The following is a 15,394-nucleotide window of genomic DNA, read 5'->3' as shown; positions in this document are numbered from 1 at the left end:
ACTCGTTTTTTTTCTCGTTGTTTTTCACTCTTAATTTTTTGCTTTCACTGTTTACTCTTATTGTAACTCGTTATTTTTCGTTATTTTCATTTGTTTTGCATACTCGTTATGCTCTGCTAGTTATTTTTAATCGTTATTTTTTATCTCATTGTATGTTACTTACTGTATTCAACTCGTTATATTTTACACGTTATTTTACTCTCTTTATTGTATTTGTTATAGTTTATTTGTTATTTAATACTTATAATTTTTACTCGTTATTTCTGTTTGTTATATTTTTACTCGTAGTAGTTTTACTCTTTATATTTTGCTCTTTAATTTGTATTATTTGTTTTATTCGTTATATTGCACTGGTCAATTCTAACTCATTATATTTAATTCCTTAGTTTTTACTCTTTTGTTCTGTCATTTTTTTTAACTCATTATATTTTAGTTATTAAATTTTGCTCGTTCCAAGTTACTCGTTTATTTTTTTTTATGTCTGCTCTATATTTTCACTCTTTTTCATTGTTCTTTGTTTTTCCTCGTTATGTTTTATTCATTATTTTATCTTTTTAGTTTCTATTCGTTGTTTGTAAATTAAATTGTAATTGAGTAAATCGTTATTCGTTTTTTATCGTCATTTTTTGTTGTATTTCACTCGTTACGTTTTATTTCTATGTCTACTTTATATTTTTACTCGTTTTCTTGCTTGTTATTATCACTCGTTTTGTTTTACTCGTTATTTCCCATTCGTTTTTTTTACTCGTAAATTTTCGCTCGTTAGTTTTTTCTTGTTGTGATACACGTTGTGTTTCATTCGTTGTTTCCATTTGTTGCCATTTACTCGTTTTTTCATCGTTATGTTGTTTATTGTTTACTCGTTATTCAATACTCATTATTATTTATTCGTTAGTTCCACTCCTTTTACTGATTTGTTACATTATACTTGTTATTCGTGCTCGTTAAATGTTACACGTTTAAATAAACTTGTTACATATTACTTGTTTTTTTTTTCTCGTTATTTTTTTCTCAATTCTCCCCCCTATTTTACTCTTTTATTTTAAATAGTTAGTTTCATTCGTCATACTTTATTGATCAGTGGTCTTCCCACTATTTATGACTCGTTATATTTTAGTTGTTGTATTTTGCTCGTTATTTCTACTGGTTTCATTTTTCTCGTTAATTTGCACTTTACTCGTCTTATTGTAATTGTTATTCTTGATTTGTTTTTTTTATATATTCGGTTTTTATTTGTCATTCCGTACTTGTTAGTTTCTATTCGCTGTTAGTTTACTCGTACTCGTTTTTTCACTTCTTTTTTCACTCTTCATTTTAATTCGTTGTTTCACTTGTTATTTCTTACTCGTGATTGTCACTCGTTTTTTTATAATTCACTCAGTATTTATTTTTCGTTGTTTTATACTTATTATTTTTACTGGTTATTATTTTACTCGTTATATTTTGCTCTTTAATTTTTACTAGTTAGTTTTACTCGTTATATTTTTCCCGTTAGAATTTACCGTTCAGATCTTACTTTTCATATTAAATTCGATATTTTTTACTCATTTTACTACCCATTTTCTTAGCTCGTTATGTTTTAGTTGTTGTATTTTGCGCTTTATATGTGGTTTGATTTCACTCGTTACTTTTTGCTTGTTATTTTTTATTCGTTATATTTTACTCGTTATATTTATTTGTTTTTTTTTTAATATTATTATTTACTCGTTATCTTTTATTCGTGATTTTTCACTCATTAGTGTTTACTAGTTGTTCGTTTTTTTCTCTTTTCTATTACCTGTTTTTCGCTTGTTATGTTACTCGTTTTACTTGTTGCATTTCACTCGTTACTCTTTATTCTTATAGCTACTCTATATTTTTACTAATTTTTTGTTCGTTATTTTTACTCGTTTTGTTTTACTCGTTATATTTGGTTCGTTATGTTATTCTTGTTAGTTTTTACTCGTAACAACGAGAACACGTTTAATCGTTTCTCCTTATTTTCACTCGGTTTTTATTTGTTATGTTACTTGTTATTTTTCATTCGTTATATTTTGTGTTGAGTTTCACTCGTTACTTTTTTTTGCTCGTTATTGTTACTCGTTTGGTTTTACTCGTTTTGATTTTACATTCGTTTTCTTATTCGTTAGTTTTTACTCGTTATATTCTCTCGTTATTTTTCTCTCGTCTTTTTTTCTCGTTATTTTTTTTTAGTTGTTGTATTTCACTCATTGTTTTTGCTTAACTATATATTCTACCCGTTATGTTTCACTCGTCAATTCGCATATCTTTATTTTTTTTTGTTTTTTTTTTTACTCGTTAATTTTCAGTCAACATTTTTTACTTTTTTTTCGCTTGTTTCATTTATTCGTTAATTTCTACTAAGTATCTTCAACTTATTATTTTTTACTTGTTTTTTGCTTTGCTAGTAATTCGTTACTTGTTTTTTACCCGTTAATTTTTATTTTTACCATTTCACTCGTAACTTTTGTTTTTTTTTTACTTTTCATCATTCACTTTGACTCTTCATTCTATACCTTAACATTTTAGTCTTGTATTATTAAACCGTTGCATCGGAATTGTGTTTTTTTTTGCTCGTTATTCAACACTCATTATTTTCTACTTGTTAGTTTTACTCGTTTTATTGACATGTAATATTATACTCGTTATTTGTAGCTTGTTATATGTTACACGTTTTGTTTACCTTGCAATATTATATATAGTTTTTTATTCGTTATTTTTGACTCGTTATATTTTACGCTTTATTGCCATTAAACAATAAAGCGTAAAATAAGTTTCACTCGTTATATTTTACTGGCCAGTTTCAACTCTTACTCTATTCGTTATTTTCTCGTTTCTTTTTTATTCCTATTATTCCTTCTCGTTACCTGTTGTTTGTTGTATTCTGCTAGTTATATGTAAAGTTATAGTAATATCGTCAATTTTTACTCGTTAATTTCCACTTGTTACATCTCACTTGTTATTGTTCACTCGTCATAGTTTGATCGTTATTCTTCATTTGTTTTTTTTACAAGTTTTTTATTTGTTGTTCTTTACTTGTTAGCTTTCTCTCGCTGTTAGTTTACTCGAGACTCGTTTTTTCACTCCTTTTTTTCTCTTTTTATTCCTTATTTTTACGCGTTATTTAGTCGTTATATTCACTCGCTATTTTTCGCTCATTATCTTTTACTCTTCGTTTCTTTCTCGTTATTTTTACTCGTTGTTTTTAGTTGTAGTATTTTACTCGTCAATTTCACTTTTCATGTCTACTTATTACTTTTTACTCGTTAGTGTTTATTTGTTATTTTTAGCTCATTATATTTAACTCGTTATACTTTACCCGTTTTGTTTCACTTGCCAATTATCATTTCTTTATTTTTATTTGTTATTTTTAGACTGTTCATTTTTTACTACTCCATTTAAAACGCTGCTATTCATTTTTATGTTTACACTATAATTACTCGTTCTTTTGCACATTATTTTTACTCGTTAGATTTTATTCGTCATTTTTTACTAGTTTTGAGTAAAAGTAAAAGAGTATGTTGTACTGTTTATTCTATACTCATTACTTTTTAACCGTTTTATTTACCCGTTATAATTCACTTATTATTTTCACTCGTTATTTGTTGCTCGCTATATGGCTTACTTATTTTATTTCACTCGTTATATTTTACTGGGTCGTTCTAAGTCGTTGTATTTCTTGCCATATTTTTGACTTCTTATTCTCGCTTCATTATTTTAAACTCGTTATAATTTAGTTGTTGTATTTTCCTCGTTGTAAGCTAGTCGCTTAATTTTCCCGTTACTTTTTACTCGTTACCTTTTACTTATTAGTTATTAATCAGTTATTAACAATAACGATTAAAAAATTACGAGAATTTTTTAATCGTTATCGTTTCTTGTTTTTTGTTTCTCATTATGATATATTCGTTATTTTTCACTTGTTAGTTATTAATCAGTTGTTGTTTACTCGTTATTCATTTTTGTCATTCGTTGTTTCACTCGATATTTTTTACTTCTTGTATTTCACTTCTTATTTCTACATTCTAATCTATATTAGTTACTCGTTTTTTGCTCGTTATTTTTACTCGTTCTAATTTACTCGTTATTTTTCATTCCTTGTGTTCTGCTCATTGTTTCTACTTGTTATTTTGTACTCGTTAAGCTCTATTCGTTTTTTACTCGTTTTTTAATACTCATTATTTTAAAACGTCATTTTTACTCGTTTTATTTACTCGTCATATTTCACTTTTCATGTTTACTCGTTTTTTTACTGCCCTTGATATTTCACTCGTTGTATTCAACTTGATTTATTTTACTCGTTACATGGTACTCGTTTTCTTAAACCAATTATTCATTACTCGATATTTAATGCTTACATTTTCATTCGTTATATTTTTACTCGTTACAGTTTTACTTGTCATATTATTTTCTGTTTTTAAATAGTTTATTTGACACGGCACGATACAATTTATGTTTAACTGAGCCAAGTACATTTTTTTTTAAATTCTAAATTAGCAGGGAAAAGAGGGAGGCACATTTTTCATATCTCGCTGCCGACTACGAGCTAGTGGGGATTTAAGGTGAGAGGAGGGGAGTTACAATTTTGATTTTAACTATATTGAGTCATACGATTTATTTATTTGTACATGGCTAAGCAGTGATGTTCTATTTGAGCAGTTTGGACTGATGTGTCTGCGTGAACATAAAGATGCCGAGTCTTCGTTTGAATGTCTCCAGCTTAGTGTATCATCTTCTTTCAGCGTGTAGCGGGAATGGTAATCTAACAAATAGATAGAAGAGTTTCATATTTTAATACCAGCGTGTTTTATGTACACGTACAGCTGTGTCATGTACTGGAGATCACCGCTTCCCAGGATGTCTCTAACGGGTACGTTCGGTTGTTTTCCTCGGGCCCGAAGGGAATCTATAAGCTCAGACCTAACACCACAGTATTCGGTACACGACCAAACAACATGCTCGATGTCATGGTAGCCATCGCCACAAACGCAGTGATTACTGTCTACAAGCCCTATACGAAAGAGATGCGTGTTTAACGTATAGTGATTGGACATAAGTCTGGACATCACGCGAATGAAGTCCCGACCTACATCCAACCCCTTGAACCATGCTTTCGTCGATACCTTAGGAAAAATTGAATGTAGCCACCGTCCCAGTTCATCTGAGTTCCATGATAATTGCCAACTGTTGAGTTTTCTCTGACGCAAAATACTATAAAATTCATCATAAGCAATTGGTCTTACATAAATATCGCCATCAATAGCACCCACCTTAGCTAAAGCGTCAGCCTTTTCATTGCCCGGAATAAAACAATGAGAAGGGACCCACGCTAAGGTAACCCGGTATTTTTTAATCTGTTAAAGCACTTAAAAACCGCCGTATTTTCCCCAGGAAATACGGGGTGTGCTTCACAGTCTTCATCGATCGCAGAGCCTCAATGGCACTGAGACTGTCTGTGAAGATGAAGTAGTTGTCTATGGGCAGGGTTTCGATGATCCCAAGATAGTACTGAATAGCAGCAAGTTCTGCGACGTACACGGAAGCAGGAGCTTCGAGTTTGTAGGAGGCGGTAAAATTTTCGTGGTAAACACCGAAGCAGGTCATCTAGATTAGATCCGTCAGTGTAAAACCTTTTATCATAACTAACATGTTTAAACTTATTGGAAAATTTTTTAGGGATCTCTTGGGGTCACAATTGATCCGGGATACCAGAAATGTCTTGTTTCATGGTGGTGTCGAAGAATATAGCATTATCAGAAGTATCTAAAAGTGCGACATTGGAGGAATCGTATGAAGAAGGGTTAATATCTTGAGCCATGTAGTCAAAATATAAAGTCATAAATCTGGATTGAGATTGAAGGTCGACCAACCTCTCGAAATTTTCAATTACTAATGGGTTCATAACTGTGCATCGAATTAGCAACCGGTGAGAGAGATTCCAAAAACGATGTTTCAACGGAAGAATACCCGCTAGCACTTCAAGACTCATCGTATGGGTCGACTGCATGCAACCTAAGGCAATACGCAAACAACGATATTGTATTCGTTCCAGTTTGATCAAATGTGTGTTTGCTGCGGAGCGGTAGCAGAAACACCCGTACTTAATTACAGACAATATCGTTGTTTGGTAAAGCCTTAGAAGGTCTCCTGGGTGGGCTCCCCACCAGGTTCCGGTAATCGTACGAAAAAAATTAATCCTCTGTTGGAATTTTTGTGTCAGATACCTAATATGACAAGCCCAGGTGCATTTGGAGTCGAACCAGACCCCGAGATATTTAGCGACTAAAACCTGAGAGATCGTTTTACCCGTTAGTAGGAGCTGCAGCTGAGCTGGGTTATGCTTCCTCGAAAAAACGACCAGCTCAGTTTTCTCCGGAGAGAATTCGATACCCAGCTTAAGAGCTCATTCAGACAAATTGTCTAAGGTATCTTGCAATGGTCCTTGCAGATCGTTAGCCTCGCTTCCAGTAATGGATACAACGCTCTCGTCTGCAAGTTGCCGTAGCGTGCATGAATTTGCAAGACATTTATCGATGTCATTGACGTAAAAATTATATAAGAGAGGACTTAAACATGAGCCCTGGGGAAGACCCATGTAACTAATTCGGGAAGTTGTCGAATCACCATGTGAGAAATACATATGCTTTTCTGACAACAAATTGAGCAAAAAAATATTCAAATTTGGTGAAAGTCCCTGCGAATGAAGTTTCTCGGTTAAAACTTCAACAGAGACAGAGTCAAAAGCCCCCTTAATGTCCAAGAATGCAGAGGCCATTTGCTCTTTTCGAGCAAAGGCGAGTTGAATTTCGGTAGAAAGCAACGCTAGTCAATCGTTCGTTCCTTTGCCCCGGCGAAAGCCAAATTGAGTATCTGAAAGTAAACCATTTGTTTCGACCCATCTGTCTAACCGTAAGAGGATCATTTTCTCCATTAATTTCCGGAGGCAAGAGAGCATAGCAATCGGCCTATAAGAATTGTGATCAGAGGCGGGTTTTCCGGGTTTTTGAATAGCAATGACTTTTACCTCCCTCCAGTCGTGCGGAACAATGTTTAGCTCAAGGAACTTGTTGAACAAGTTCAACAAGCGTCTTTTTGCAGAGTCGGGTAGATTCTTCAACAAGTTGAATTTTATTCTATCCAACCCTGGAGCTTTATTGTTGCACGAGAGTAGAGCCATTGAAAATTCCAACATCGAAAATTGAGGCTCTTCCGTAGCTACTAAAAACGCGTCGCGAAAGGTCTTCTGTTCGGGGACAGTGTCCGGACAGACCTTTTTGGCGAAATCGAGTATCCAGCGATCTGATCACTCCTCGGACTCATTCGAAACGTTACGATTCCGCATGCATCTGGCGGTATCCCAAAGAGTGCTCATCGCTGTTTCCCTCGACAACGCGTTTACGAACCGCCACCAGTACCCGCGTTTTTTCGCCTTTACTAAGCTCTTCATCTGCCTGCCCAGTGCCTCGTACTTTCGAAGTAGGTTGACAGTGCCGTACTCCCGGTAGTCCTTATACGCCGCGGACCTTCGCGCGTACAGCTCAGGGCACTCTTTGTCCCACCATTTGTTGGGAGGGCGCTGTCTAATCGTTACCCCGGGTATCGGTTTCGTCTGAGCTTGAGTCGCGGCGTCGATAATCAAGCCAGAAAGGAACACGTATTCTTCCTCCGGAGGAAGTTCCACGTGGGACTCGATTCTTTGCGATATTATGGTCTCATATGACTTCCAATCAATGTTACGTGTGAGGTCATACGCAATATTGATTGGATCCGTTGGAGTTGACCCATTAGCAATTGAGATAACGATTGGTAGGTGATCACTACCGTGGGGATCGTTGATTACTTTCCACCGGCAATCTAACGCTAGTGATGTCGAGCAAAGGGATAGGTCAAGCACGCTTTCACGTGCTGGAGGATTAGGTACACGTGTCGCTTCCCCAGTATTCAAAAGTGTCATATTGAAGTCGTCGATTAAGTTACAGATTAAAGAAGATCGGTTGTCGTCGTACAGCGACCCCCATAGCGAACAGTGAGAATTAAAATCTCCCAATATCAAAAAAGGCGCGGGAAGCAACTCTGCTATATCAGTGAGATGCCTCTGTTCAATCCGCGCGGATGGAGGGATATATAACGAAACAAGGCATAGGTCTTTTCCATTCATATTCGTTTGAATGGCAACGACTTCAATATTCGAGATCGAGGGGAGGTCGATTCGGAAGAAGCAATAGCACTTTTTAATCCCTAAAAGTAACCCTCCACCGTGTGAATCTCGATCTCGAAGAATAATGTTAAAATCGTGGAAATTGAGTTGATCGTTTGAATTGAGAAATGTTTCACAGAGCGCAGATGCGTCACAATTGTGTGTATTTATTAAATGAGAGAATAGATCGAATTTGGGGATGATACTTCTGCAATTCCACTGTAATACAGTGATAAAATTCCTAACCTCTTTCGCCGTATTAGTCATCGAAAGATATAATAGCTGAAATGAGGGGCCAAGTTGCTGCTAGTTGCTTCAAAAAGGTTTTCACTGTAGGAAGAAGGGCAAGAAGAATATTTTGTAGGGGATCTGGTATGTTGAATGTTTTAAATATCCAGTCCACAATATCAGAAAATTTTACGAACCCTGTTTCTTTTTTATCTTCTGATCGAGAAATGCCCCAGGAAGCGGTGGGTACTCCTGGTTTGATTTAAAATTAAATCCGGGAGGTACTTGCTTCGGTTTTTCTTCACCGCTTGCTTTTTGTGTAGTCTTATTGGTCATTCCGCTAGGGGTTATCTTACGACCTTTGCGAGAAAGATTAGGAGAGTTGATCAATCTCCTCTTCCTAGATCCTTCTGGCATGGCATAAGATCACCCTTCGACGGGATCGTCAGGTGTACCCTCATCGGTTGGTAGAAAGGAAAAGATGTTTCCTGTCGAGGGTGGCTCAGCCCTCTTAAGCATTTCTGCAAAAGAGCGCTTTGATCGTTCCTTGAGGGAACGCTTGATTTTTTCCTCGCGCTGTTTATAAGCGGGACACGTCGAAAGGTCATGCCGAGTTCCCTCGCAGTAAAGACACTTTTCAGAATCCTCACAGCAAGCGGTCTCAGCATGATTGCCTCCGCACTTGCTGCAGCGTGCCTTGTTGCAGCAGTAGGTGGCTGTATGACCTAACTGCTTGCAGTTTTGGCAATGCATGACCCGCGGTACAAACAGGCGTACAGGCAGACGAACCCTGTCCAAAGAGATGTAGTTCGGCAGTGCGGATCCGGCGAATGTTACACGGAAGGAATCCGAAAGGAAGAATTTCTTCTTTTTTTCTTCGATGGATACTGAATGCAATTGCTTGACATCCAGTATCTTTACATCTTGAATCAGGGGGTTCTTGAAGCAGCCAACCCCGTGACGCAAAATGTCATCGACCGTGAGGCTTCCTTCGGTAACCACACCGTCGATCTCCACGTCCTTGGCAGGGATGTACACGCGGTACTCCCTTGTAAAGAGCTCGTAGCTAGCAATTTCGTTTGCTTGCTTCAAGCTACTCACGACAACTCGCAGTTTGTTCGGCCTCACCTTCGTAATCTCGGTTACGGCCGAAAACTGTTTTGCCAGGTCTTTGCCTATTTGAATTATATTCAAAGGTTTTTTTATGGGCCGGAAGTAAACAACGTAGGGACCGCTAGCGGCATCTGGGTAAGCTTTTACCCGTATTTCCGGTACCCTTGGTACGGGGCAGGGTAGCGGTGGTGGTACAGGGGAAGGTAAGGGAGAACTGCTGGGGGAAATTTCAATTTCTTCCCCATTTGTTTCCACATCCAGGAAAAGTTGCACCTGCATGTCGTCCATTTTGCGGGAGCGTTACGCTCTACCGCACACAAACGATAAATATTCGAATGTGTGGGGGGATCCAATAGTTGATATTAAATTTTAAAAACAATTTTTCAAACTACAATGGATCAAAATAAAAAAGAAGACAGTAATACTAATACTAATAACAATAGTTGTCATCGGAGCTGGGTGGTTCTGTGTGCACCTCCTCATAGCGTATCACACATGGAGAAAGAGACTGAATTGTTGCTTGCGTATCGCGCTGCAACAAGAAATAGATGAAAGAAGGTTGCTTTCCGAATATTTAACGGCCAGTTTATTCGTGCGAAGTATGATCCGTTTTTAATTCCTGTACGTATAAGTTTTAATTTAGGGTTTTTGTATTTATAATTTTAGGATCGTCAGAAATTAGCTCTTAACGCTATCGAGTTCGCTCAATTTCTCTTTCTGCAAGTCAGCAGATACGCTGACGTATCTATCATTTCTCTCTCGCTCTTTCCGCTAAAACTGTCATGATGACGTCTCTTTCTCCATGTGTGATGCGCTATGAGGAGGTGCACACAGAACCACCCAGCTCCGATGACACTCCCCCCTAGTTCGCTGACTCCGCCTCTGAGTCAGCTAATTTTGTCTCGTGCTCTATGTTAAGCACTGCCACCTTCACAGCTGGTCTCTCGTATATACCAGTTGACGTTTTAATGGTCACAGTCCGTACCTGTCCATCGCGATTCACTGTACCAATGACCCGCCCCTTTGGCCAGCAGTTCCTTGGGGAGTTTGGATCGACGATTAGAACGATGTCTCCTTCAGCGATTGGCCGAACCCTTCGATGCCATTTCGAGCGCCTGGTAATTTCTGGGAGGTATTCTAGAAGCCACCTGGTCCAAAATTGGTTTGCGAATTTTTGGGACAAATGCCAACCACGTCTCAAAGCAATAGAGTTCTCATCGAGAAGTGACCATGGCTTGGCCCCATCTGAGCTTCCCAGAAGCCAATGGTTTGGAGTGAGAGCTGGACTGGCTTCGTCTTCTATGGGTACGTGAGTGAGTGGTCGGGCATTCAAGATACCCTCTACTTCGATCAACGCGTTTCTGAGCCCTTCATCACTTGGGCGGGGAGACAGGTGTAGCTCAGATAAAGTTCGCTTGACATACTGTATAAGTCGCTCCCAGCTCCCTCCCATATGGGGAGCTGCTGGAGGATTGAAGCGCCAGGATGTCTCCGAGGACACAAACTCTTGGGCCATTTTATGTTGATCAACCTTTTCTAATGCCTGCTTCAGTTCGCGGTCCGAACCAATAAAGTTTGTTCCCCGGTCACTATAGAATATGGCTGGAGTTCCTCGGCGTGCAATGAAATTTCTTATTGCCATTATGCAAGAGTTTGTGGTAAGTGAGCTAGCTACTTCAATATGAACAGCACGGATAGATAGGCATGTAAAAAGAACTCCCCATCTCTTCTCAACCCTCCTCCCAATTGCAACTTCCATAGGACCAAAGTAATCTACCCCGGTGTGAGTGAACGGACGAACGAACGCTGCTAAACGACAGCGAGGCAGATCAGCCATTTGTGGAGGGCGTGGGCGAGCATCTCGCAGCTTGCAGTGTAGGCAGTCGAATCTTATTTTCGCATATACTCTGCGTAATCGACTGATGCAGAATCTCTGTCGGATCTCATTAATGACCGATTCATGATTTCGATGGTGAAACTTTTCGTGGTAGCTTTTGACAACAAGGTGTGTGACAGGATGTTCTCGAGGAAGTATTATGGGATTTACAGCATCCCGAGGTAGAAACTCGCACAGTCCGGTTCTGCCTCGCATACGAATCAATCCATGCTCATCGACAAAGGGATTAAGTTTATAAAGCGGGCTTCGTTTGGGAAGTAATAGCCTGGGATCGTTTTTCATTAGAACAGAAAGCTCTTCTCGGAAGGCGTCCTGTTGCGCAGCATGGAAATGGAAAACCTCAGCATTGCGGATTTCTTCACTGGTTAGACCACCACTAATTCGAGTGAAGCATTTCGGACGAGCGTTCCTCAGAAACCGAATGGCGAGTGCAGTTGCTCGGACCATACCTCTCAGACTTTGAAAGTTGTTAATCGGAACTGCCATCCTCTGAGTCTCGGTGTGCACGTGAATATTCGCTCGTAGTTCATCCATAGGTTCAACCATTTTGTCCGGTGTCACTGGCCATTCTTCCTCGCGTTGATAGAAAAAGTCAGGTCCTTTATACCATTTGCTGTCACTCGTTAGTACTAGACGACTTTGCCATTTTGTTCCCTCATCCGCCACGTTCCACTTCGTAGGAACCCAGTTCCAATCAGAAACGTTAGTCAAATCCAGAATTTCACTTACACGTGTAGCCACAAACTGGCTATATCAACGGTGATCAGCTCTTATCCACGAAAGCGTGTTCCTTGAATCTGACCAATATACATATTTTGTGATGCTAATGGTTAATCCTTCACTGATAAGGTGGGCTAGTCTTGCCCCAATTACCGCCGCCTGAAGCTCCAGTCTTGGGATGGTGAGATATTTGAGCGGTGCTACGCGGGTTCTCGCGCCAACAAGTGAGCATTCGACCTTCCCTTTCTCTGCATAGCGAAGATATACAGCGGCTGCCATACCATTCTCACCGGCATCGACGAATGTATGCAACTGAATTTCCGTTTCTTGACCAGCTGACGTTCGGAGTCTGTAGCATCGTGGAATCTTTAAATTCTCTATTTCGGGTAGAAGCTTAGGCCATGTCTGCCATTTTTCAAAGCATTGCTGATTGATCTCGTCGTCCCAACTAGCACCAGATCGCCAGATCTCTTGGAAAAGCATTTTGAGATACATGAGATAATGTGCTGCAAGACCTAGCGGGTCATATATAGACATCATAGTTCGCAGAACCTCCCGTTTCGTGGGACGCCGCTTTGCCTTTAGTAGATCTTCTCCTAATCTGCTGCAATTTATTCTAAAGGTGAAGCAATCTGAATCGGTACACCACCAGAGGCCTAAAACCTTTTCAGTTGCCAGACTAGATGATAGATCGAGGTTTTTTGATAAACACGTCTCACTCTTAAGTGCAGCCAGAACTGACCTCGAATTTGATGTCCAATTACGGATTTCGAAGCCGCCTTGCTCGTGGATAAATCGGACTGATTTCGCCAATTCGATGACCTTTTCTTCCGTTTCCTCACTACACAACATATCATCAACGTACGTACATTGTACTATCGTTTTCGCAGCGGCTGGCAGATCTTCACTGAAACGCTCTGCGTTCAGGTTCTTTATAAATTGCGCGCTCGCGGGTGAGCAGCATGCCCCAAACGTCATCACCTGCATCGCATAGGTATTGAGTTTTTTCCTATCCTCGCTGTCCCACCATAAGAAGCGCTGACTGTGCTGGTCTTCATTACGAATTTTAACTTGGTGGAACATTTCGCGAATGTCACCGCATATTGCGAAACTATGCTCGCGGAACTTGTAAAGGACAGAAACTAGCGAAGTTAACAAATCAGGACCAGCAAGTAGAGATGAATTTAACGAGACACCATTCACCACAGCAGCCGCATCCCAGACATCCTAACCTTGCCTGGTTTATTTGGATTAGTCACTGGAAATACAGGTAAGTACCAAACACGTTTGTGGTTTTCCTCCAGCTCCGCGGTGGTAAGTTTGCGTATATAGCCCTTATTTAGATAATCCGCCAGCTTTTCGTCCAGAATTCGCGCCAAGTCTGGGTCCTTTTCCATGCGCCGTTGCATGCTATACATTCGCTTTAAAGCCATTGGTTTGCTGTCCGGCAATTTTACATTATTGTTTCTCCACAATAAACCTGTTTCGTATCTCTTTCCATTGAACTGAGTGAGATCATGTAGAAGCTGAATGGCCCGTTCATCATCTTGAGAGCGGATTTCCTTATTAGAGGAAGTAACACCTAAGCTCTCAATAGCAAAAAAATCTTTTAACGCACGTTCCATATTGTCGTTGATCTTATCAACATCATCATGATTGCATTGTTTGACATGATATGCGTAGTGTAGCATGCTCATCGATTGACCGTTTGGGGCTCCACCATATATAGTCCATCCAAGATTGGTGTTTATTGCAATAGGTTGACCAACCCTCCCTTCTCGGCTTTTTCGCACGAGTGTCGCGTAGGCATGCTGAACGCCGATTAGCAGGCGTGGGCGGACGTCTCGGTACGATTGCGCAGGGACACCTCTAAGATGACGGTATTCAGATTGAAGCTGTTTAACATCGAGTGATTGAGGTGGTAGCTGAAGCTCACTAACTGTTCGAACATTCTCAAAGTGAAAACGCTTACCCTTAAGACCAGAAATATCCAACGCTACCTTATGTGAGTTGTTTTCCGAACGGTGTGTACCTCCTGTCCATTTGAGACATAGCGGATTGGGCTCTCCTGAAAGATTCAGCTCCTCAGCTAGGTCTTGGTCCATTAGCGTTAACGAGGATCCGTCGTCCAAGAATGCATAACAATGTACACTGTTACCATCACCGTATACTACAACCGGAACATAGCGAAAGAGGATGGCACTGGATCCTCCCTGATGAGTGTTGCACGCCTGTGCTTCGTTTGCTTGTTCATTATTAGCTGTTGAAGACGTTACGCTCAGCTCTTTGTGCAACAGGGGATGATGCTTGAAAGTGCATCCATTTATGCCGCATTCCTTCGACATACACCCTCCCTTATGCTGCTTCAGACATTTGCGGCAGACTCTGGCCTCGCGTATAGTTGCCCACTTTCCATCGTAAGAAAGATCCAAAAAACGCTTACATTTTATTAAAAGTGCACAGTTACCTTTGCAGACAATACATAATCTCATCGTAGGTTTCTTTTGGTCGCCGATCGTCTTATGCGTAATTTTACTCGGTCCAGGTAAATCTTCGTTACGCAAACTAGGCTGTTCAGCATGTGTGTTAATGAAGGGTTTTGTTTTCTAACGCGTGTCATGACATAGGGTCTCCTGAATTTTTCTCGGCTCCGAGACCAGGCAGGCGTCTTCGGCGATGTTGTATAGCCATTCACTAAAATCTGCCAGATTCACCTTTCGTAAACCTTTCATATATCTCGCCCACTCTAACTTCATTGAGGTGGGGAGCTTACCCACAAGATCGCTTAACAATGAAACATCTCGCCTATACTCCTTCCGACCGCAAGCGTCAATTGTTGCTACAAAGTTTTGCACGGCTAGTGCGAAATCGGTGGTTTTGTCAATCGAGTCAGCTTTCAGCGTTGGCATTGCTAGAACTTTATCTCGTACTGAATGTATTATGAATTGAGGCTGACCGAACCTAAGTTTGAGAGCGTCCATCGCTCTCGGCACCGTTGATGGATAAAGCAGATAGCTTCGTACTCCTGTAAAGGCTTCACCCTTCAGGCAACTTCTCAGTCTAATCATGTTTTCATCATTCGTGTAACCACACATCCGTGTCGTGCTTTTATAGGTTGAGAAGAAAAGTGGCCAATCCTCAGGATTGCCTGTAAAGATAGGCAAATCTTTAGCGACAATTTGGCGCGCGGCGAGTTGATTACGTGACAGGCTACAATTGAACTGGTTGCTGGTTGCAAT

The 15,394-nt window shown here is 39.8% G+C and overlaps 1 protein-coding gene across 1 annotated transcript; it reads right to left on the bottom strand.

Moving 5' to 3' along the window:
• Positions 1 to 10,400: 10,400 nt before the first annotated feature.
• On the bottom strand, positions 10,401 to 14,500 carry LOC129717404 (uncharacterized). The gene is made up of 3 exons (XM_055667290.1): positions 13,388 to 14,500; positions 12,309 to 13,280; positions 10,401 to 12,107 (listed from the first exon to the last, which is right to left on the bottom strand). Exons 1-3 carry the CDS (start codon positions 14,498 to 14,500, stop codon positions 10,401 to 10,403), a joined length of 3,792 nt encoding a protein of 1,263 aa, XP_055523265.1.
• Positions 14,501 to 15,394: the final 894 nt, after the last annotated feature.

This window comes from Wyeomyia smithii, chromosome 1, assembly GCF_029784165.1.
Source record: "Wyeomyia smithii strain HCP4-BCI-WySm-NY-G18 chromosome 1, ASM2978416v1, whole genome shotgun sequence".
Taxonomy (NCBI): Eukaryota; Metazoa; Arthropoda; class Insecta; order Diptera; family Culicidae; genus Wyeomyia; species Wyeomyia smithii.
Note: the sequence above shows the minus strand (reverse complement) of the source record. Positions and strands in the feature narration are given on the sequence as shown.